The sequence below is a fragment of the Melopsittacus undulatus genome, chromosome 2 (genome assembly GCF_012275295.1).
Source record: "Melopsittacus undulatus isolate bMelUnd1 chromosome 2, bMelUnd1.mat.Z, whole genome shotgun sequence".
In the NCBI taxonomy this organism is placed as follows: Eukaryota; Metazoa; Chordata; class Aves; order Psittaciformes; family Psittaculidae; genus Melopsittacus; species Melopsittacus undulatus.
The window spans coordinates 101,849,032-101,873,286 of NC_047528.1; the positions used below are offsets into that span (position 1 = coordinate 101,849,032).

The window sequence follows — 24,255 nt, forward strand, 5'->3', positions numbered from 1 at the left end:
CAGTAAAAGATATTAATGAGGTGTTGTTTCCTGCTCATTGAGTAGCTGAGTAAAAGGCCAAGGACATTCCCGCTTCTGGAATAACAGAGCTACAGCACTGAAGCACAAGGGCTAGGGGCTGCAATCAAGCATTACTAATGTGCTCAGTAGCTTAGGTATTAAGTTCACTAAAGAATAAAAAAGGCATGGAAAGAACACGTAGGCAAAATGTAATGGATAGCCACAGGTGGGAGGAAAAATCAGCTTTGAATTCTCCCTAGAATAATTTCTTGCATAAGACTTTATATAAGCTGACAGCCTTTCACATTCTCAGAATAGGATCCCAAAATTCACTGGCAAGGTCTGCACTCTCTGGTAAAAAGGGCCCCAAGACTGCACTCACTAACTACCATGTTGTTTATTATCAAGGAAAACAGGAACAGCCAGTTCCAGGTGGGGTCAGAGCACAGTTTCAACAGCATTTGTCACCCACTACACCAGCTTAGAACCTGGGCAGGCCTGGAGAGGCACCTCGCTCCCTTGTCTGTGAACTGTATGTAAGCAGGGTCAGGAAGGGAAGCTCACCTTGATCAAAGCCTCTCTGGAGTCCAGGCTTTTAAAGAAAGCCGGAAAAATGCAACAATCTCTCTGTGCCTCCTGAAATTGCCACTCTCCAACAGTACACATGCAGGCAAAACAAGCCAGCACCAAAGCACCTAGGTAAGCTAGTGGTGTGTAAGAGTACACACTTACTTACCAATAGCCCCAGAGAAGCCTGATGTCAAACAGAATTCTCTAAGACAAAAGGAAAAATTGTGAAGCCCATCTAGCTTTTGCCATGTGAATGTATTTTTGCTCCAGGGTGCCTTTATACATTCCAAGCCATCCAGTTGTTTTTATGGACAAGACTTATATTCACCATGTCATTTCAAAGTGAATGAGAGGAGAAGCAGCAAGTGAAGGTATAGGTTTGGTTTCCCATGCCAGGCTAGCACTCATTTAATTTTATTCATTAAAATACAATGAATTTGGTTGGTTATCATATACCTGCATCATACGCCCAACTGAAGAAACAAGGAAACCATAAGCCCAGCATTATTTAAAAGCAGTGCCCAAAGGACCTGCCACCTGACATTCAACATTTGCAGAATTCCTGGTACAGTGTGGACACATTTCACCCAGGAGGTGAGCATGCACTCCTTCATGGAAGAGGGGGGTTTGGTCTGTGCTTTACCTTTTAGGGGAAATAAATCCTTCCCTCAAGATCTGGAAGAAAATGCTGATCACATGAGCACACCCCTAAATACTCCACATTCTCAGCACAGAAAAGGAAATCCCTCCTTTGATTAAAAAAGTGACATGATTTTTTAATTTAACCTTGTGATTTGGGGGCTTTCAGCTTCTAGGAGTTCAGGATTGAAAAAGTTGGTTATCATGTACCCAAATCTCTTAAAAGCATATATTTAAAATAAAAGAAGAAAGTATCGATATCCTCACTGGGCAGTCATAGCCAATATAAGCAGCATGCAAGAGGTTACAAGAGGAAATCAGTAGTACACACACAAACCCAGATTTTCAGAATACTTCTGTAATGCTTTCTGAAACAAACAAAAAAAGACAAGCCTCTTTCTTTGCATGAGGAACAACTGCAATGTCGTGCTGTGGAATCTCTCAATTGAAGCTACTGCCAGGCAGGAAGGAAAAACAAAAACTGTCCTGGAAAGAACCTGCTGTGCAATCCTCTGGAAGGTCAGAGAGTTGTCAACCCTGTACATAAGCTGAATCCCCAGGTAAGAAACAGAGGGTAACAGAGACAGGAAGCCTTTAGAAATGTCCCAAGTGATCCTCCCAAAGTCAGGAGGTTCATTTACCTCACCAGTTCATATTTCCAGTAGGGAATATTATTTACTCTTTCATAACATAGACTATAGCAGACTTTCAGAAATATTCCTCAGGTTAATCCAGATCAGGTTCTAGATGTGCTTAAAAGCTTTCACAAGCCAACATTTCTTGTTTCTGAACCTGAACAAATTACCAGCTGAAAAGTACCCTTGATCCCATGGGTCAAGGATTTTGAAGTGCCAAGATGTAAAAGAATGGATAACTTTGGATAGACATTTTGTTAGTTTGAACCCAATCACATAACCCAGATGGTCTGGGGAAGGCTCACTGTGTAACAATTACATCAAAGAAGGTGGAAGATACAAGTTATTTTTCTGCTCTGCGCCAGCTGAATATAATTTTTTTTTCCAATTCCTTTAGTGGTCAGGTGAAAGAGTGACAAATGCGTGCCATCACGTAGAAGATGTGACAAAAACCATGCAACCCTTTGTGCACTTTAAGTGCTCTTCTTGTGGTCCCTTGTCCACACTGCACTAGGCAGGAGTGATCTTGTCATATTGAGGGGAATGACTAAAAATTCCTCTGAGCAGATCAAGCCTATGATAAAAGAGGCTTTAGAAGTATCTATAAAGATAGTATAGGTCACCCAGTTCATTCAGAAGTAAGATCATTATTTTTATTATTCTGCCCAAATCAAATAGTTGCCCCTGCTTTGGCCTAGAAATTAGAATCATACAAGCGCAGTGATTTGTAACTCTCTCAACATGCTCACCCCTAAAAAACTTGCCCTTGGTAATCAATGAAATCAAATCCGCTGTCAGGCTTTTGTTAGTCCTATTTCCACACCCCTTAGAAGCAGCCCAGAGAACCCCCTTTTGCTGCTCAGAGTTCCCAACACTGCAGGGTCTGATGTGCAAAATGCAAAAGTAGATGCTTCTGAACAGTCAGCCACTAAAAGAGAGAGCTTCACATTCAGCCATTGGTACACAAAAAAAACCAGCACTGAGAGCCATTCCTCTCCCTTTCTGAGAGCATGGTACTTTACCTGTGGCTGATACACTCTGCTGATTTTTAACCACATCTGTTCTGACTCACCAGATTCCTGCCTTTCTGGGCTCCAGCTAGAGCTACCCACACAGAGCAACCAGAGTGCAAGAAGCCTCCAAGGCAAAACCAGCCATAAGGATAATGAAAGCGCAAAACCCGATTCTTACCTGTTTGAACTCGATCCTCCTTCTCCCTGCTTTGAAGATGCATAAGCAAGGTCATGCCCAAAATCAGCTGAAACTGAATAGCTGCAAGGAAAGGTCAGCTAAGGGGAAATGGTTTCAAGATCTTTTTCACACCTGAAAGAACCAGCAGTCCACCAAGCCTGATCTGCATGACAAACGCTGCTGCAGAGAATAGCTGGTGGGAAAAGGCATCTCCTTCTAAACTGGCAGTGAGGTACCAGCAGGCCAGGGCAGGACCAAGATCAGTCTCTCTGGTCCCAGACTGGGAAGAATGAGGGGTTTTCACAATATGGCAAACAACATCCAGCTCCTCTCCTCACAACAAAATAAGCCAGCTGAGGTTGCCCTTGAAATCCATTTTTATTAGGCTGCATTTCCCCAAGGCAACCAAGACTAAATCCTTGACATTCCCTCCTCTCCTTCTTCCAACACTTCTGTCCAGGGAGAGGAGGCTTAACACTTGCCTGCCAATTTCTCCTCTTGCAATCTCTATTTTCCCCTAGTTCCTTGGGCTAGCTAACTCTTCCAGGTTCAAGACCTGTTCACGGCACACCTTTCAATCTTTTCTTTCCCTAAGCTAAAGCTTAAATCAGTAGAGACTAGGTAATAAGGGATAGATGACCTATTAAAGACTATGACTTATATGGACCAGACTGCCCCGTCCACTGCCCATTACAACGTTCTCTGGAAGCTATATATTCCCTCCCTTTTCTTTGTCCTTACCTGCTATACACTGAGGTGGTGAGTCCTTGTAGCAGGATGGCAAAGTGGCGCTGTAACACAGCCCATACTACCTGCAGAACCTAGCTACATTACATGCCAAGGTCTGAAGGAAGAGGGAACAGCCTCTATGACTCACTTTGTCTCACCCCACTCAGAGGAGAAGCAACTGGACACACAAGAGTTATCTGGCAGAGCATTGGACCCTGATCCAGCTAATGAACTGTCAAGTTGATTTGCAATGGGAGCTGTGCTCCCCACAAATAAAAACCATAGGAGTGAGATGTACTTAGTCACAGGGCATAGAAGATGAGACCAGGTGAGAGTATGAGAGTGTTCTGACGCTGAAGAACAAATCACGATCATGAGGCTCAGCCAGGTCTCTGATAGAAGGGTTGAGGCACAAATTTAGAGACAGAGCCAAAGTTTCCAAACTTCCCAGCTCCAGTTCTCTGTGAGGGAATTCCTGCAGTTCTGCAAGGAGCACCAGATGTGCACATCTCCTGTGGGCTTCACTGCCAAACAATTAAACATACACACAAATCTCACCTAAACATTAAGAACCTCAGCAAATTGCCACTGAAAACTGTTACTGCTAACTCAAGGTAAGAGGCTAAATCCTGATTATTTCACAGTAGCTGTTTTCTAATGCCTATGAGACCTAGGCCATACAGTTTATTTTACAATAGAGCTCTATACTCTGACAAGAGCACAGAAATTCAGCCAAGATGAGTAGCGCTGGAGAGCTACAATGCCCTCTTCACATCCAATTTGAGGAAGTGAACTGCTACAGCACAGTATTTCACCAGAATGTTTCCTCTTTTGTGATAGGAGAGCTAATTATACTTTCCAGTGCTCTTACAAGCTTTTGAGAACCTCAGAAGAGAGAAGTGCTATGCAAGAGCAGTGTCATTACAATGAATCTGCTGATTGCAGTTGCCAAGAGAAGGTAAAATAGCTCACAGGTGGACCAACAGAGAGATGAGCTAGAACAAGGAAAGGACTGGGATAAACAGGGAGGACAGTCCCCAGTTTTCTTAACTAGTGAGAATAACCTGACTCGGATCCCATTTCATCTGGGGCTCTACCAATGCCTGTGTAGCTCTGAAGTACAAACTGTCTCATTAAACAGAGATTAGATCACCTATTCCCATGTGTACCTCTGATAGTATAATACAAGTAGCCTCCTTTCCATTCTCTGTAGATAAGTATCTTCCTCATTTTCTGTCTCAAAGAAGGTAGCATAGGGGATGGAAGAAACTAGTGTCCTATGTCAGTAAATAAACTAGTACACGGAGAGCAAACTGATAATCTGAAACTAGACCTGGCACAAGCAGGTAGCTGTACTGGCCATTCAGACATGTAGCTAATTTGGTCTGGGTTTGTCTATGAGAGGAGAGTGAGGCCATTCATCACATCAGACATGCTTTGCTAGAGAGGCTGGAGGGCTGCACATGGGGCCACACTGAACCATGGGAGGGGTGGCAGTGAGGAGAATATAGTGGTCCATGACCATGCTCAATCAGCTGAAGTGCAAGAAATATGATAACCATGAGAGGGAGCTCTTAATTTATTGCTGTCTTAGACACTATATGGGGGGGGGGGGGGGGTTGCAGCCCTTAGAGAAAGGTAAAAGTAGCTTGCAAAGGAAAAGTAAAACAGCATTTAACCGTCACAACCTGATCTCTGAAATGGCAAAGAATAAAATGAATGCTAACTTGAGGGGGTAGGGAGGAATTTTCCCAAGCCCTCTTGCCTCCCACATTGCATTGAGCTCACACTGCAGTAAGCTCAGGCGAATAATATAGACTGATGCATTTGTCCAACACATACTCCATACTCATAGTCATTGTGAAAGGAGAACCCTACAGAACGAATACACATCAAGGACTCTTTTTAGAAAGTTCAGAGTGGAACATTCTCAAGAGTGGGTGTTTGCTACAGGCCCCTGTAAGCTGAGCTCCTTTTTCCTTGCCTCTCTCATTTAAGCTTTCATTTGCAACAGTGACTCTCCTGCTGTTATGGGCTCACTGTGCAATTGGCTAAGGAAATATAAAGGCCAGATGAAAGGAAAACACTTCTCAGTCTGTATCTGCTTAAGGGTACAGTGCACGAGCATCACGTTTCATTTCATAGGGCAGATGAGGATCATGTGCTGTGATCAGCTTTAAGAAGTTCCGTAACACTCTGTGGAACAGGATGTGGCCCAAAGTTGTCAGATGATAGTAACCAGTGTGAAGCGAGATGATATACCTCACCAGTGGCGTGGTTAGAAAGTGTGACGGTTCTCCATCTGAGATATAAAGTAGAAAAGTACCCACTCCACAGGCTACTGTAACTCTTTGAAGGAAGAAAAAAATATGCTCATTGGAAAAGAAAACCCATGGATCTCTCCTGCAAAGGTTCTACAATAATCAGTTCCTACCTTCTCTATTTATTTTTTCCCTGGAAGCCATAAGGGTTAGCATCATAACTGCAAATTAAAATTTGTCCAATTTGTAAAACTTTATCATAAGACCTCATGAAGATTTGGTTATTAAAAATGCATACAAGCATAATTTTTTTAAACACATGCATCTATTAGAAATCAACAATGTGGGGAAAAATGGAAGAAATCAACCCCAAGGATTCCCTTTTGTAAAGTTCAAGAAGGTGACATTCTCAAAAAAGGATTTTTGCATTATTCATCTGCCTTCCCTTAAATTTTTGTTGGTTTTTTTTTTTTAATCCACTGCCCAATTTCAAACAATGCTAAACAAAAGGCAGAAATCCCTACAGTTTTTCCCAAATCTAGTGACTGAACAAGATAGAGATTCAACACAGTGCCTCCACTGTGGGGAAAAGCCAGCAGAATAAGGGTAGTCCATGCAGCACATCTGCCAGCACATGTGAACTACGCAGCCACATGTGAAGAACATGCATGGATTTCTCTGGCATATGAAAACACATGCTGAAGAGGTAGAGTAATTCTTGGGTGGAGACAGAAGTTAGCAGATAAAGGACTGAAAGCTGAATCCAGGGTTACTGGTCCTGCTGCCTGGAACCTGCTGGTTTATTTATGATTCTGTTTTACACAGCCCCCAGTCCATTAAAAGTTTCATTAAAATAGACGTGACTGCAAAAGTATTTAATGGCAGTGACAAGTCTGTGTAATTGTAAATAATAACACATGCACAGTAGATGAGAGTGAGGCATATCACTGATGTGTGTTCTCATTCCTGTAACTCCTCGTTTCCCATGACAATCTTACCTCTTCAACATATTCCCTGTGATGGAGCAAAGAAATCCAAACACAGATTGGCTAAGGGGCTCTCTCCAAAGCAGGAATATAGTGGAAAACTGTTCTCCACTGAGAAAACATAAACATCTGAGCTTCTTCATTTTTCTGAGGAAAGCTCAGCTTTACCCAGAAGAAGTATTTTGGTTCCCATCTATCTCTAGTGTCTTACAGACACTGCCTATCCATGGTTAACCAAGAAATCTATTTATTTGTCACACAATAGGCTTGATGCTTCTCCTGAAGACTAACATGGTAAGACTTGGTTCCCACATCCTTGATCCTACAGATAAGGTGTGCACAGGAGGAAGTGCTAAACAAATTCTGCATTCTCTGTTTTATGTGAGATCTGAGGAAGAGAAAGCAGAAAAATAAACAAAAAACCACAAAACAGAACAAGGAAGTAAAAAAAGCAATAGGATGGGCTGAGAATACTCCACAAATTCCCAAAGGTATTTGGTTCCTATTTCAGCATGTACAGCATTTAGATACTTTCACTGAACTGTAGTGACCTCTGTGATTCTCTGCAACAATAGCATTTCACAGTGCTTAGCTAGCTTCCCGCTATGCACCTTATAAAGAACCAAAACACACAAGACCAAGATTAGGATCAGAGTCTTCCTCTTGTAAAATCTTGGATGACTGCATAGAGATTCATTGAAAAACAAAGCAACACTGAATGAAAGACCAAAGAATACTACATTCATGTCTAGTCAGGTTAAAACATCAACAGGCACATGTCTGCATACAGCTGACTGTAGAGTTGACTAGAGTGTAGAGTAGCCTTTATACGTTTGGTTCAAGGTCCCTTTCAAACCAAATCATTTGCAGTTTAATTTTATGGATTTGAATGCTACAAGTTGGATGACTCAGGAAAGATTTTGATACAACTAACTTATTTAAGAGCACATGAGACATCAAGGGAGGAGCATGTTAGCAGAACCAGGGAAAAGCTGGCAGGAAGAGCTGGCAGTATGGTAGTGGAAGCATATGGTATACAAGCAAAAACTCTATTATGATTCAGAGAAAGTATTGTTAGTAGGCTTATGTTTCTAAAGGAGGAGTTCTGCCAAAACCAGCACAAAGCAGAGCAGTTAACACAAATGGGATTTAAGTGATTAAATTATATTGAAAGTCATTGTCTCTCAGCTGTGATGTGAGCACCCAGAAAGTGTTTGTTTCTACTCCATTACAATAGGAATGAAAAAGACTAATATGAACTGCTGTTTCACGTACCGATGAAATCAGCAGGAACTCTATGGAGCAAAGGTGACAGGGAGGAATGGGGAGAAGAAAAGTCTTTTATATATATATATATATATAGAGAGAGAGAGAGAGAGAGAGAGATAGCTGGATGTCACTTGCTGGTAATTCTTAAACCAGTACTCCAACTGTTAAGAAACAACACAAACACAGAACACATTAGGGTTCCCACCTAAATTTACTCACTTATCATGTCTAGCATAAGACATGCGAATATTGCTTTTGTAGATAATAAGAGACAGACATGCATCTCCAGAGGATGACATCACCCACCCTAAAAACAGTTGTCGGGGATACAGATGGATCTAAGATGAGGTTCTTAAGTCCCTTCTTAAAGTCACTGAATGCCCTGATTTATTCTTCAAAAGTGACAGTGACCTGCCAGCACATCTTCAAGTTTTGAACTCCTCAAGCTTCCTGTGGCTGTCCTCCCCAAGGGCTGTGTGTCCCAGCCTCTCCCCATGATGTATTGGAAGCCCAGGAAACTAACTCAAAGCCTGTGGTTTTCTGCACACGAGCAGGCTGCAGAGATTAAACACTGACACAACTACACACCCATACCTACAATATCTGCTGTCTGGACCTGCTTTCTCTCAGCAAAGAGCGCATGTGTTAAATATGAGATGTGGAGAGGAGAAAAAAGGGCAATTCTCATGGTTCACACATTGTACCTGCAGCCAAGGGCATGGAAAGCATCATGGTAAAGCTAGCCATCTTTATCCAGAATTCAGACTTTACAAACAGTTCCATAATAATATTCCATAATTTAATTTAACAAGTATTTGATTTAATTCCATAAAATTCCATGATCATACCATCTGTTTTGTCTGTGGATGTATCACAAGCTGCAAATTATCATTTTATTCCAGAATGCTTTGAAAGCAGGCTGTGATGAGTGAGCCATACAAGGAGACAGTCAAGCCCCAGAACAAGTATCATTAGCGTTCAGTTTAACCAGAGCTGAGAATCAGTAATAAGAACATTCTCAGGGCACTTACTAGCTATCTTTTCAGTATGACTTACCAGCAAGAAAACAGAAAGGCTATACAACTGATCATCTTGCACTAAGCTTTTGCCATAGCACAGAGGCAATGCACACTGGTGTTAGGGTATATGCAAAATGAGCATTATACCAATATTAGAACATGGGATATCTCCAAAATTCCACAGACAGCCCACAAAACTCCTCCAAAATGCAGACTTCACTGAACATAAGATAGCTACACAGAACAACAGCCTAGGAGGCCACAGCAAACAAGAACTACAGCGGAAAAAACTTACCACAGGGCAATTTTTTTCATCCCTCCTTAAGAGTGGTGGAAAACTGAAGAAGCGACAGGCTTTCTAAGGACACCTCAAGGATGACAGGATGAGAAAATTAGGGCTGCTCACCCTGGAGAAGGGAAGTCTGCAAGGAGACCTCATAGCAGCATTCCAGTGTATGAAGGGAGCCGACAGGGATGCTGGAGAGGGACTATTCATTCGGGACTGTAGGGATAGGGCAAGGGGTAATGGGCTAAAACTTAAACAGGGGAAGTTCAGATTGGATATAAGGTGGAAGTTCTTTACTGTGAGGGTGGTGAGGCACTGAAATGGGTTGCCCAGGAAAACTGCGAATGCTCCATCCCTGTCAGTGTTCATGGCCAGGCTGAACAGAGCCTTGGGTGATATGGTTTAGTGTGAGGTGTCCCTGACCCTGGGAGGAGGGTTGGAACTTGATGATCTTAAGGTCCTTTCCAACCCTAACTATTCTATGATTCTATGATGAATCTACAACCCACAAAGCTTCTGTTGGAAGGACTGACTTTTTCTCAGCTGGCTCATGCTCAATACAGCTGGTGACCCTTCCGCTCAAAGCTGTAGACAATGACTGTATACGTACATGTACGTACCAAATCAGTGAGCAGAAGTGGGGGAGCATCTCTTAATGGAGAGACACCTTCTCTCTAGCATCAATGGCAAAGTTCCTATCTTGCATCTCAAAGCTAACAAGTACCAAAAAGTTAGAACATCTCATTTAAGGAGTGATTTAAGGCAGTGTTCAGCAAAACACAAGGCTGTACGCTGCTTGGGCAGACTAAAGACAGAATTCCCAGTAGTGCTCCTGAGGTCAGTATGGTTACTTCCTTGTAAGGCATCAGGCATGTCCTTCAGGGGCTTTGGTTGAAGCTCTGTCTTCCATTTTGTTGCAACTTTATTAGGGTTGCAAGCGGGTTTAGCAGGCATTCAAGCAGCAAGTACCTGGTACTTGCTTAATGTTTACTTTTGCCACTGCTTTTTCCTAGGTTGCATGGTATATGTAAGATGAGAGAAACAAACTAAAAGGAAGAAAGAACATGTATGTATATACAAGTGAACCAAGCAGCATCTTCTCTACCTGCAAGACCTGCAGATTTTTCCTGGGGCTACAGACCAGCTATTACAGCCTAGGAGTCAAGTATTATAGCTCAGTTCTTAGCTCAATCTTAATTTGCCTGAGGAATCTTAGGGAACTAACTTCCACATGCTGTGTTTCCCCATGCAAAGCAATTAACATTGATGTTATCAAGAATTTGGAAAACTGGAATTAACCAGCTGAGGTGAGGCTTGCAGGTAAGAGCAGGGGTAACTTCAGACTCCCATGAAGGACACCTGCTTGAGGCTCTGCCCTGACAGCTATCTGCATCACTGTGTCACAGTCTCAGGCATCAGGCAGCCTGGTGCTTATCCATCGACACCAGTCCCAGCTGGGTCTCCATGGGCTTTTTCTACCAGGCTCCAGAGCATAAAGCATGAGAGGACATTTCTGCTCAGAGGCTCTGGACAATGATGCTGGCACAGGTGCTGCTTTGTGTATGGTCTGGAGGTCCACAGCTTGCTTGGAAAATATTGGCAGGTGCTAAGACCACTGCTATGCAACAATGTTGTCCAATAACTCAAACCATTTTATCACAACATAGAAAGGACACCTAAACCTGGGTAATAGGACTAGCACAGACAGAAAAAAGGACAATTTTGACAGAGGTACAACTGGAACAAGTTGACAGACCTGTTATCAACACCATGTTTGCACAGAAATGCACTGAACTGTTTTCTGCATTCTTATAAATTGTGCCTCTTTGCCTGGTTACTTTCATAGGCTCCATTCTTCATACTAGAAAGACTGTGCCACAAAATAAACAAACAGACAAACAAAAGACAAAAAAACTCAAGAAACTCTCATTGTTCTTTGAAACCATGTATTTTAGTTATGTTTGACTGGCAAGAGGGCTAATGGATCTGGCTCTGTATGTAAAAGTGTGTTCACTCTTCCTTTTACCAGCAGTGATATCAGCTTTGGCCATACCAAATGATGAAGAAAAAAGAAGAGTTTTGACAAACTCCACCACACATAGGAAATAGGAGTGATAGCCCACCAAAGCTACATATTAAAGTGACCATCTATAGCCACTATGGAAAAAGCCAAGGAGTTTTCATTTCCACCATCTTTTAGCTCAGAGTTCCCCTTTTAAGTGGTCCATTGTCAAGGGGGTAGCTCTGAAAGTTATTCTGTGCCTCTGCAGTGCAGCTTAGCTACAGCTCTTAAATGGAGGTGTGAAGGGACAGGAACATTTGGTAGTTTCCACTACAGAACAAGAGCTCTCACTTTTTGCAGCTTGAAATAAACCCTACCTGCAACACAGAAGCAAGTGCGACCACAGCAGGGTTTGCGCAGGAAAAACCTTCACAGGGGGGCTAGTGAAGGATGGGTGGGGGAAAGGAGGTGGTTCTCTGTCACCAGAAAAAGTACTGCCACTCAATTTTTTCCACTTAGAGTCAGCCCCACCATGACGCCCCAAAAGTGAACACAGGAACTGACCACTGAATGACAACATATAAACTCTGTGAAAGAGGGCTGACAGTAGCCACTTTCTTTCCTGCTGTGACAAAGAAGCCACCAGCAATGAAACTCCACACTGCAGCTATCCTCCTCATTTTCTGGCTTGGCATGTTCACTGTGTACAAGGTGAAAGGTAAGTTTACAACCCAGGAGGAAGGTCAGAGTTGCTCCACATTGCACCAGTGGTCTGATGAGCAGGATTCATTCACAGCCAGAGCTGATTCATAAGACAAAAGGCATAAGAAATCCAGGTCAGAACCACAGGAAAGGCAGCTTTGTGGGAAAATTCATCTATGTCCTGCCAATTAGAGGTTTGCTTCTGCTTTAATGCAAAGAGAGTTTCTGTGCTTAGAACACTTAAAGGGTTTCTGTGCATTATTCTCTCTCTGAAAATAAGGAAATCTTGAAGACACAATGTCTTTTAATCTCACTGATGCCATATAAGCAATGAGGTTTATAGGTTAATAACATTTTATGCAAAATATTTCTTGAATAAGATGTGTGTCTTTTTTTTTCTTTTTCCAGGTATGCTACTTTTATATGGATTTTTATTATATTATTTTTTCTTGGTCTTTCTCGAGCTATATAGGCTTAATCCCTCTAATGTCCCTATTTAAAAAAGTTCTTCCAGTTCTGTATCACATATTGCCTATTTGCTTGTTTCTAGCCAAATAATTTAATTCAGACAGGCAAGCTATGAACAAGAACTGCAAAGGAGAGCAATGGATTTGTACAAGGTCTTTTCTGTCTTCCTGATTTCATACAATTTATCATCTTGTTTGAGACCATTTATGAGCATAGAGATGAGCCATGTTTACCAGCCATGCTTTATGTAACTTTGTCTACAGTGATGTTTAGGCCTGTGACTTTTGATTTAGGTTATGTGTATCATGTGAAAACATACACACATAAGCACATCTTCTGATACACAATCAGATTCAAGAACATATAAAACACAAACAAAAATCACAGAAAACACTCACATGCAAGCTATATGCAAACCCACAAAAATATGCAAAAAGAAGCACACAGAAAAGGCATCTTCACAAAACCACACCAAAACCAAACTGAGACCTGCTAAGCATTCTCAAGATTATGTAGCTACGCAGTGAGTAGGTTGAACTAGTACCCCTACAGCTACATCATACTACATACTTATACGTTGATGAACACTACTGCTGTTCATCTCAGCAACACGTGGCTTTGATCACAGACTGCCAGTCTGTAATGTCATTCTTCAGGTTGCATTGCCACAAATATCAGCAAGTCTGAAAAAGCAAACTGAAGGGTGTGCAAGGGATAGAAGAGTAGAAAGAAGAATGATAAAAACAAAAAACAAAACATAAAACAAACCAAAACAAACCACCAGACAAAAGGGACATTATAGGTGTGGAGCAGTTTTGTTTTGTTTTCAGGCTTACAGAAGCTCTGCTGGTATTACCTGAGTGTATTCCCTGGAGACAGTTTAGTAGTAGAAAGAATATTTCCAGCACTGCTAAGGGTTGCTTGACTATCTTTGAGCTCTTTAACACCACATTTTGAAAATGATTCTGAGGCAGTGAAGTACCTGTGAAGAATCACCAAAAAAAAATACATTGTGTTACTTGTGACCAAAACAAGATCAGAAGAGATATTCCTTCAGGCAAACAAAATCCCAAAGATTAGCAACTCTGTTGATATCTGTGCAGGGGCTATGCTACAGCTTCTCCAAAGGCTGGTGTGTGTTTGTCAGCTACTCCAATTATTTCAAACAAAAAAAAAGTTCACAGATAATGAGATTACATGAAGCAGGTTTTATATTTAGCAAGTGTTTCCTCAACAGATCTTGGGCTTTTCTAAAGCCAGTTTCTCTATAAATTCTTTAGAAATAAACCTGAGAATACCACGTTGTTCTGTTTGTCCCCCTATGCCTTCTCAAATGCATCTTTGATAGGTGGGAGAAAACCAGAAACTAGCAAGTGAGGCTTCATATGAGTTACATATACATATAGTTCATCTCACTTAAATGAGTTCCCATTTTTAGTTATCATCATGTAGGGTAACAACTGTCCAGAGAATTTGACACTGATATCATGATCCTTTTTATTAATCACCAGTGCATTTCCCTGAAGTGTGTGAAAATCTTAGAGAAAAGAGAACTAAGTAACACATCATTATGAAACCAGGCTTATAGCAAGAGTATGTAAGCATTTAGTCTTCTGACAGATATACCTCCCTTTCAACAAATTCTTAATTTTGGATGTCTAGTGTGAGACAAGTTTTGGATGCCCAGTGTGAGAAAAATAGCCTTGCTTTCCTTCACTTGGAAAGTAGGGAGAATTATTGATTTATTTTCAGATGGCATTTGGAAATCCACTCAGTAAAAGTGCCAATTCTAAGCACTGCTCCATAAGGACACTTACTTGCAGATGATACAGATCTAATTATGAATGACGTCAAATACTTTTTCTGCTATGGAAGCAGTGATTCCCTAGGGGCAGAATGATAATACAATTGTTCAGAACAGGTGAAGGTTAGCATCTTAACTGAAATAGCAGTAACACTTCAGAAATGACAGGATGCATGCCAAAAAATACCTTGAGGTCTCCTGTATAACTGGGTTTCATGGCTGTACATCATGAGACACTCATGTTCTAACCACAGCTGGAAATCTGCTGGAATTCATCATTTACTAAGTAATTATGGCTAAATATCAATACAGTATTGACTGCCTTTGCCATTTATCTATTCTTCCCCTTCCAGGGAGTGCTGGAAGTCAGCCCATGCGCAGATTCAGTTGTGTACGTCTCTCTACACGGCAACTGAACATCCGAAATCTTGTCAGCTATGAAAAGCAACAAGTTCCAGTAGATGCCATTGTGTAAGTATCCAGTGCACAGTTTACCTTCAGACTTGTCTAAGCAAACACACTACCAGAGAGAACGGAAAGGGCATCTGATGACACTTCATGGCCCAATTCACTAAATCTGGCTTGCTCAGATCACACTTCCATGAAGCAGTCACCTAACAGCTGAGGGAGCGAGGGGAGAGGAGTGGGCCTCTGAGAGGTGGGACATGTTTGCTGCTCACAAACACTGGCAGAAATCACAATGAACAAACAGACAGATCTTTTGTGACCAGAAAGTAGGGTAAAATCTCAGTGAGGGGTCAGGCTGGAGCAGTCAAAAGCCCAGTTGCACTGAATTGAGCTAAGGAGAAAGATCATGTGGTAGAGTTCAGGATAACTCTGACTCCTGCTAGGAGATGCATTTGGTTTTTGATCTCATGAGCATGCATTTTTATCAAATCTAGGATCTGCTCCTGGAAGATAAATGTGACGTAAATGTGCATCATGATTTCATATAATCTCAGAATACCATGCTCCCTTTTTTAAAGTCAATAAATACACACATAACAATAAATAGGGAACTAATGTTGCTAACTGCTGTTATTTCAACTAAAAACTACAAACTCCAGCATGTAATAGGGTCTTACCACATTGTTCCTCATGTTCTACATAAAAAACAAGAACAGCAAACCTGAGCTTAAAGACTGGAATTTAATGCCACCTGGTTTGTTTTCTTTCTTTTCATAGGTTTATAACCACAAAAGGTATCAAGATCTGCGTAAACTCTAATCAGAAATGGGTGCAGACTGCTATGACAAGAATAGACCAAAAACGTGCCATCAAAGGCAAATAATCCTGTCCCAGGCAAGCATCTAAGGCCAGCTAAATGGAATCAACATCAGTGCTGCACACAACAAAGAGTAAAGCCTTAGTATTTGCTTTTCATTCCTACTTATTAATTGGCAATAAAATCTCTGAAGAAACAGAAACTCACCAGAATGCCACTGTTTGACTATCTGTTGACTTCTTTGTTTTATAGCTGGACTCTGTTACACTGTTTATCTTCTGAAATGCTTGCTACTATTTATTTACAAATGAGTGTAGATACCTTCTCATCCTTGCTGTCCTGACCAGTATAGCATTTATAGGTGAATGGCAGATAGCTTCACATACTGTAGGGAAGAAGATGACCTGCACAGAGCTGAATGAGCATAGACCTCCATTCTGATGGAGGTCAAAGTGTTTTACATTGAGTGCTGGGTTTGAGAAGGTGCTAAATTTCATGGTTGCTCATACCTTTATAATGTATAAGTGAAATAATCTCATGCTTCAGGCTACCACATGATCAGTGCAATATTCAGGAGATGATCCTTGGGCCTTCCATCTTTATACACATCATTGTACTATTAGCTCAGTCGACAATGATGTATGGATACTCTCACTAAGGGATAATGTGAAGTAATTCAGTGTAACTCTGAAAGGTTACTTCACTTTCAGCCTCACGTGAAACAAATTTGAAATAATCATTTTACTTTTTTCTTTGCTTTTCTCTGAATAAACCATGTCTAGAATCTGTATTTCACAAACTCATAGTAACTCTCTGCCCTAGAGATCTGTGTATATGTAAATGCCTTATATTTTTAAAATTAATAAATTCTACTAACAGAAGGTTTTGAATTTTAATAAAGTTACTATAAACTTGGAATCAAATGGCACGTTTGTCTGCTTGTATGTAATGCAGATGGAGACTGTTGAAATGAGTACCAAGATAAGAACTTTTGAGCAAGCCAGCTAGAGCTGACACTACTGCCAACTCATGACTCAGATTGTTCAAAAGCAATCTGATTTTGAGCTTTCTACACCATATTCCAGCAGTAAAGCCCATTTTTCAGACAATACCTCTTCAGAATTTTGGGTACTTAAAAGTCAGACTTCATACGACACAAGGATGGCCCCCACATTATGAAAGCAGACGCAGAAGAGCTCTGGGCAAAGAAGAAAAAACTGGTGTTGGAGGAGCTTGAGGGGTGGAGAAGAAGTGTAGGCAGAGAAGCTTCAGGAATAAACTTCCTCTTACAATACTGCATGTATGTAGCCTGCACTGCTGCTGAACTACGGGCTTCTAATCACAAATAACCTCTCAGTGATACATATGAAACTACAGCACTTCCAAAGTGCACTACAGAAATAAGATCATGTTACTCTAAAAAGCCAGTCTTTACAGTTCTCTGCTTTGGTCAAGTTTGAAGAGGGAATTTGTCTCACATTCTGTCACAGCTCAGTCCTGTGTAGGGAAATGCATTTAGTTTTCAGTATCCAGGGGAGGTTATAAAAGTTCAGGCAGGGAAAATGAGGACGACTGTATGCATTACACTGCAGAACAGAGCCAAGGCAGGCTACTGGGCCTTCATTATGCGAAGTGATGATTCCTTACTGAAGTTCTCGATACCAAATACACCAGAAAAGAACTAGTTGTCACTACAAACTTTGTAAGAAGCACTTTACAGGAGGAAAGAAATGTTGAGATACAATGTTTCTGGAGTATGGCAATATATAAACTGGGGTTCATGCATTTCGAATCACCAACCTCAAGGCCCCTGTCCCTCACAGACAACAGAAACACTTCTTTTGCCTTCAGCATCATCAGACTATCAGAAGGCTACAAAACCAGGTCTCCTATAAAAGCATTTTATGGGAAGCTCTCTCAGATGAATACCTTCAGCTTTCACTGATCACATTCATCCATGACCAGAATTAATGAACATGCTTTTGGTAGGCAGAATTTTAATGCCTTCCTCATACTCAGTAGTATCTTATCCTGGAATTAATCTTGCTGAAGTGAATATAATTTTTTTTAATTAGAAATATCACAAGCCGAGGATGTATTAATTAACCATCACATAGCAATTAATACTTTATATCTGCTCACCCTCATCACAGTCCTCAGCAAGATTAATAACAATTTTTAAGGGTGAATTGTCCTACTTAATAATGTCTTGTTTGTTATACATTGCAAGATCTGTAATGAACCTTGTGTACTTCTTGGGAGTTAATTACTATAGGTGATTAGAGCTCTTAACATCTCTTCCTACTCGGCCATTAAACCCTAGGGACTTCCTTGTATCTCCTTCACCATTCCTTATCCCAGGCCTTGCTGCAGTCCCAGTTGCGTGCTATTTTTGTCATCTCTAGCTGTGTATAATCTGGAAGCTTATCTGTAATGGCACTGCTCCTGCCTAGCACTTTTCCCTGAGGTTCTCAAATTGCTTTAAAAAGAATGGAAAATATGATTAAACCTCCTTTTCACATACACACAAAAGGAAAGCACAAAATGAAGAACTAGAGTGCTGCTCTTGTGTTGGAGGCAAGTAAGACATATAGTCTCTGTCCCTCCAACATTCTTAGGAAACATCTCACTTGGAAAAACAGAATTTGGCTTCAAGTTACACTTAAAAACCTGGGGCTGTGGCTGCACTGATTTCCTCCCTGCACGTTGGCTGTCCACCATTTCTTCTCCAAATGAGGCAGGAAGCAGGGGGCTTCCTTCCTACTCATCCTTTGCTGGACTGCAGCCTGTGATATGAACGCTGATTTCCTTTTACTCCTTTTGCAAGATGTGTGCACCACTTTGCTAGAAAGGACCCTCCTAATACACACAGCAGACCAGGGAGCAGCAATATTTGAAACAATTCAAATTATTTCTCTTCTGTTGCACACCACTCTCACAGTTTCCAAAGGGGCTGAAGAGATGCACTGTGTTCAGATCTTTAGCATAGGGGACACACAGCACAAGCGCACAGTGGACAACCCTGAGTCTGTGTGAGTATTCATAGCCTTGTTAACTTCAAGAGAGGCAGACAGGACAACTACACACCCCATTCATCACCCTAGTGATGAGCTAGGACATTCCTTGATTGGGTTTTTTACATGCCTTCAGACTATCATTTGTGCTTTGCTTTACACTGGAGGTTCTCATCAGCTGATCACCTATTTTAACAAATTGCTTAAAACCGTACATGGAAAGAAGGAAAGGGAGGAGGACTGGGTAGCTGTGTACAAATATTAATGTATCAGTGATGCTATTTTCTCAAACACTGGTATGTGACAAGTAAGGCATCTTAATTCAGCAAATACAAATGTTTTCTTCTCTCATCCCTGTGGAAAAATGCACCACATAGATTTTGGAAAGCTAAACCTTATATTTTTAGCTGAAAATTAATTGAATATATAACCCAAATTATTGGGGGTTACTACAGCAGATGCCAATTCAAATTTTATGGCAAGCCAGTACAGGAGAAGGTGAGGGGAAAGGTGGGGATAACAAATAGGAAAGAAGTGACAGGGAACTTTTTCAGAATAAAGTGGTACGAGGTAGTTGCTATAAGTTCCTTAATAATTCACAGCATTTCAGCAGCTCACTTGTTCCCTTTGAGTTACCATCTCTGCTTTGTGGCATGTGCACTAGGGCAAGCTTCTTACCACCTTGGGGAAACAGAAGCTTAAAAGATGTGGCAGAACCCTGGAAGCCCCAAGCTATACTCCTCCACTAGCAAAGTTTTATGAATGCACAAATTGAAAACATCCAAAATCACTACACTGAAAGTGATTGTCAATGTAATTCAGAATACACCTTTTAGCTGGGCATTTGATTTGGCATGATTCATCACAGCATGATGAAACTCTATATAGTGTACTCTATGATCAGCACCACCACTGCTGCATGCCCCGGAGAGCCAAACTGTTCTCTACATATGTCTAAGGCCCTTCCTACAGCACTACCTGACCTGTTCCAAGGGCATCCTTCTGACTCCCTTTAATGCCTACCATGATGCCTGTGCATTTCCTAACACTGAGAGATTTCTGTGTGCCATTTCCCACCCTATGCTATTCGCCCACAACTTGTGTTTTGGTTACAACATCTGAGAAGAGGTAGACCTGCCAGGAAAACCCCTACAGAGGCTGCCTAGGAGATTTAAAAGAATATTCTGCTGTCACATCATGGTTTACTGTTCCCCCCTTTTCACCTGACAGTTAAAGGCAGCAGAAAAAGGGGAACCTGTGCAACAAAGAGCTAATGAAAAAGAAGAGAAGAAAACCTATATTTTACCTCATCCTTCTTACCCTCTAGCCTAGAAAACATTAAAACAACTGAACCTGGAGGTTCACACTGGCAAAAACTAGTGTTTCCATATTTGTATAATCTGCCTGTATTTCTACATTCCCAACAGCAAATATTGGAAAAAAAAAACCAAACAAACAAACAAAACTTTTCTGCTAATAATTTCAACATTATTAGAAATAAGATACATCAGCCCATAAAAGACCCCACCTAGAAAATGGAGCAAACCTCAGACATATCTTACAGCATCTGAGCCCCAGGGAGTTTGAGGAGCCTGTTATTCGAAGCAGTATATCACTACCCCAGAATGAGGTGGTAATTTAAATGAACCTTCTAACTTTGGGCAGCTCATCTGAGACATTTCCAGATCATGTGCTGATTCCAGGTCTGCTTATAGCCTCTACTCTGTTTCATTAAAGAGACCACAGAAAACAGAGTTGCACAGCAGTCCCTTTCCTGCAGAAATGTTGAGTTTCCTTCCTGTTTGGCTGTGGCTTAGAGCAAGAGAGTCTAGAACAAATTATTGTGTTCATTATGCAAAGAAAGAGGCTGCTTCTGTCACAAGACACAAGAAAAGGACTCAAAAGATACAAGATTATGTCCTGCACTACTACTAACTTAATTGTTAATTTTTTGTGCAGTGGATGTCACTTGATTTCAGCTCATTGTTATGTATCATAATGACTATTTCTTGCATTAAGACCTTAAAAACTGAAGGCAAAAAAAAATTGGTATTCCCCAGTGGTATAACACTGACCCACAAAAAAAACCTCAAGTGACAATTGCCTAGTGCCTCTTTATGTTGTGAGAAGAAATAGCAGCCTTCCAGTATCTGAAGGGGGTCTACAAGGATGCTAGGAAGGGACTCTTCATTAGGGACTGTAGAGATAGGACAAGGGGTAACCGGTTAAAACTTAAACAGGGGAAGTTTAGATTGGATATGAGGAAGAAATTCTTTACTGTTAGGGTGGTGAGGCACTGGAATGGGTTACCCAGGGAAGTTGTGAATGCTCCATCCCTGGCAGTGTTCAAGGCCATGTTGGACGAAGCCTTGGGTGACATGGTTTAGTGTGAGGTGTCCCTGCCCATGGCAGGGGGGTTGGAACTTGATGACCTTAAGGTCCTTTCCAATCCTAACTATTCTATGATTCTATGATTCTAAGAAAATGTCTCTGTTAGGGCTCCAACCTGTCTCCAGGATCATTCTAACCCTTTCCATAAACAAACCTGAGCAGGAATTGCCATGCTCACTTGTTGCCAATTCACCTGGTTGCTTTTCATGAAGTGCTGGCTGGTTCTAGCATGAGTATCTCTCATGAGGGAAACCCTGTCTGCTCGGAAGGACCTACTGCAATTATACCAATCAAGTTAAGCAACTAAATCAGCAAAATATTGCAGATTTCCATTTTTGGATATTTATTATGCTAGAAAAAATTAGTAATATGATTATAAAAATTCCTTCTAAGGCATATGTTTTATGGGCTCAGATTAAACATTTTAAATGAAAAATCATCCAACTGGAGGAAAATAGCTGCGATAAACTTCACTTTTTAAACTCAAACTGGCTGATTCCTCCCTATTGTGACTACTTGAGGTAAATGAAATATCCAAGAATGTCTAAATTGAGTCTTTAAAAAACTACAACCATAAGAAACACATATAATTCAAAGAAAATCTTGGAAGATGCTTTGTGGTTACAGCTAAAGATTTTAGTAGAACTGTAGTTGGGTGGGAGATTTTTTCCTCCATCTCAAAAATCATTTAAGAGACCTCAGGACTCCTGCTGATGGTCTGGAATTACATGAATATATCTGCAAACTCTCTAAAACATGTGTTTTGCTTTGAAGCCCCACAGACTTCCCTGTAGCTGCCTAACAGAGCCCCTACTCAAAAGCAGGATTCACAAAGTGCATGAGCATGTCCACTGTGCTTACTGTCAGCCAGTCCAACCACTTTGTGTCTCAGCCCAGGCTTCCTGGAGGTCAGGAGAAAGCATTAATCTTTTGACAAGTTCCACCCCAAAGAATGGATGTGTGGCACCCCTTGCAGAGCTGATTCTAAAGACAACATTGAGAGTAACTGCTGAGTTAGTTACACAGCCACTATGACTGGGGCTCATTCCCACTTCCTTTAGTCAAACTAGCTGTCCTTTGGTGCAAGTCAGTGGTCTGCTGGTCAGAAAGTATCATTCCGTGCTTCTATAAGGCTCTTTATGTACAATGTTCAAACCATAGACAGCACAGTACAGCAGAAATGTAGCTAAATTTAAACAGGCTAAAATAAAAACTCAGAGAACTTCAGCCACAACAAGGTTTAAACAGGAAAGGCTTCACAGGGGGGCTACTAACAGGTAATGGACAGGAAAGATGTGATTCTTTGTCACCAGGATTCAAATTTTATACCCATGTAACCCTTTTTTACCACTTCACTACCTTTTCTTTGCAAAACCAGGACCTCGCAACTGAACAACAATAAATAAACTGCATCAAAAAATGTTAGTGTTAACGACTTTCTTCTCTGTGTATCTGATCTTCCCTGTCTGCAGCACTGTTAGAAGTTTTCCAGAGCCAAGTATGTATGTCTTCTGTGAGGGATAATTTCCTATGAAACATTTCCATGTGGGGAGAGACCTGTACAGGAGAAAGTCTGTGGAAAAATCCCCTGGGATTTTTTTGTTGTCAAGTACAAGGAACATGCAGAGGTGACAAGGCTTAGTGGATTAATCAAGGTAGCTAATAGCTCTGTTGACTAACATGCTAAAGAAGAGAGATTTTGCCAAAAACAAAGTGAAAGAGAGACAAAAAACATGGGTTTGAGACCATGTTGTAGGGACATTTTTCAAGGGATTTGCTGTTGGCTGCAAGGCGAATTTGTTTTTTTTTTTCTAGAAAGCCAATGTTAAAGGCAGAGGAGGCAGACGTATCTTCCATGAGGGAAAAGAATCCAAGGAGTTAAAAGAGGGGGAATGCACTGGTCCCGTCATGAAAAGAATAAATGGAGAGCGAATGACAAGCAAGCACAGTAATGGCAAAGGAGTATGAGGGGAAGATAGAGGGAGAAAAGGCAAAAAAGGATCAAAAAAGTGAATAAAAAAAGGAAGTAAATGGAATTAAAGATGTAGACCTTGGTGCTCATGGCATTTTCTGGTTTCACTTAGAAGGCTGGTTCGTGCAGCACGAGTTGAGAACATGCTCACAGATACTACAAGCTTCTTGATAAGAGCTGCCCAGACTTTTAGGCTGTCATCTCCCTCATAGTAAATCCTTAGTGCATTCCCTCTGCAGAGCACATTTGTATGAGGAAGAGAGAAGGTAATGATTGGGATCACCATCACTTCACTAGCAGTTACTACAAAGCTGTCAGCCTTCCACCACATACCAGGGAGTAGAGGGGGTGGCTTCTATTTTTGGTTGCCTACCTGAAGACAAATTAGCCTTCATTTTTAGAGCTGCTGTGTGTACAGAATTTATGGGTGCTGTACGTTGGGTACTGGAACTTGGCACCCAAAATAAAACCACTGCAGTTTATGCACTTTGAAAAAAGGGAGCACACTTTTCATCCTCTATAACCATTGGTCTATCCTTGGAGAACATTTTGAGATGTTCCCACTAGTGGCACTTAGTGCTGCTCTACAAACATACCTATTTTCTTAGCAGAGATGATTCTTTATGCCAGGTACTTTTATTCTTTAGCTTAGTAACTCTTTCACCAGCTGCTCACCTGCTATTTACTGTATATGAGACCCCAGAGTGGTTCACATTCACAGTTTCAGGCAGCAACACCAACTATTCATACACTGCATGTGACTATACCTATATATACTCATATTGTATATAATTTACTCATGCAGTGTATGAGCAGTTAGTGGTGCTGTCTGGTTTTGTGTGGAATGTGTATGACAAATTTAAAAGGCCTCATTGTAACACTTACAGTGAATCTGGGGTTAGAAAACGTAAGTGTAATGGCTGCCTGGCTTTGCTTCTCTTCTGTAGGTTCCTTACTGCAAAACGTCACAAGATCTATGTAAGGACTGACCTCCAGTGGGTACAAGTTGCCATGTAAATATTGGATGAAGGCAGGTCAAAAAAAGACCTTTCAGCAGAGACTAATTGCCAGTCCTAACACACAAAAGGCAAG

The 24,255-nt window shown here is 41.2% G+C and overlaps 1 protein-coding gene across 1 annotated transcript; it reads left to right on the plus strand.

The window, feature by feature from the left end:
* Nucleotides 1-12,235: 12,235 nt before the first annotated feature.
* Nucleotides 12,236-15,852, plus strand: LOC101876796 (lymphotactin-like). Its single transcript, XM_005151764.2, has 3 exons — nucleotides 12,236-12,305; nucleotides 14,915-15,032; nucleotides 15,747-15,852. Exons 1-3 carry the CDS (start codon nucleotides 12,236-12,238, stop codon nucleotides 15,850-15,852), a joined length of 294 nt encoding a protein of 97 aa, XP_005151821.2.
* Nucleotides 15,853-24,255: the final 8,403 nt, after the last annotated feature.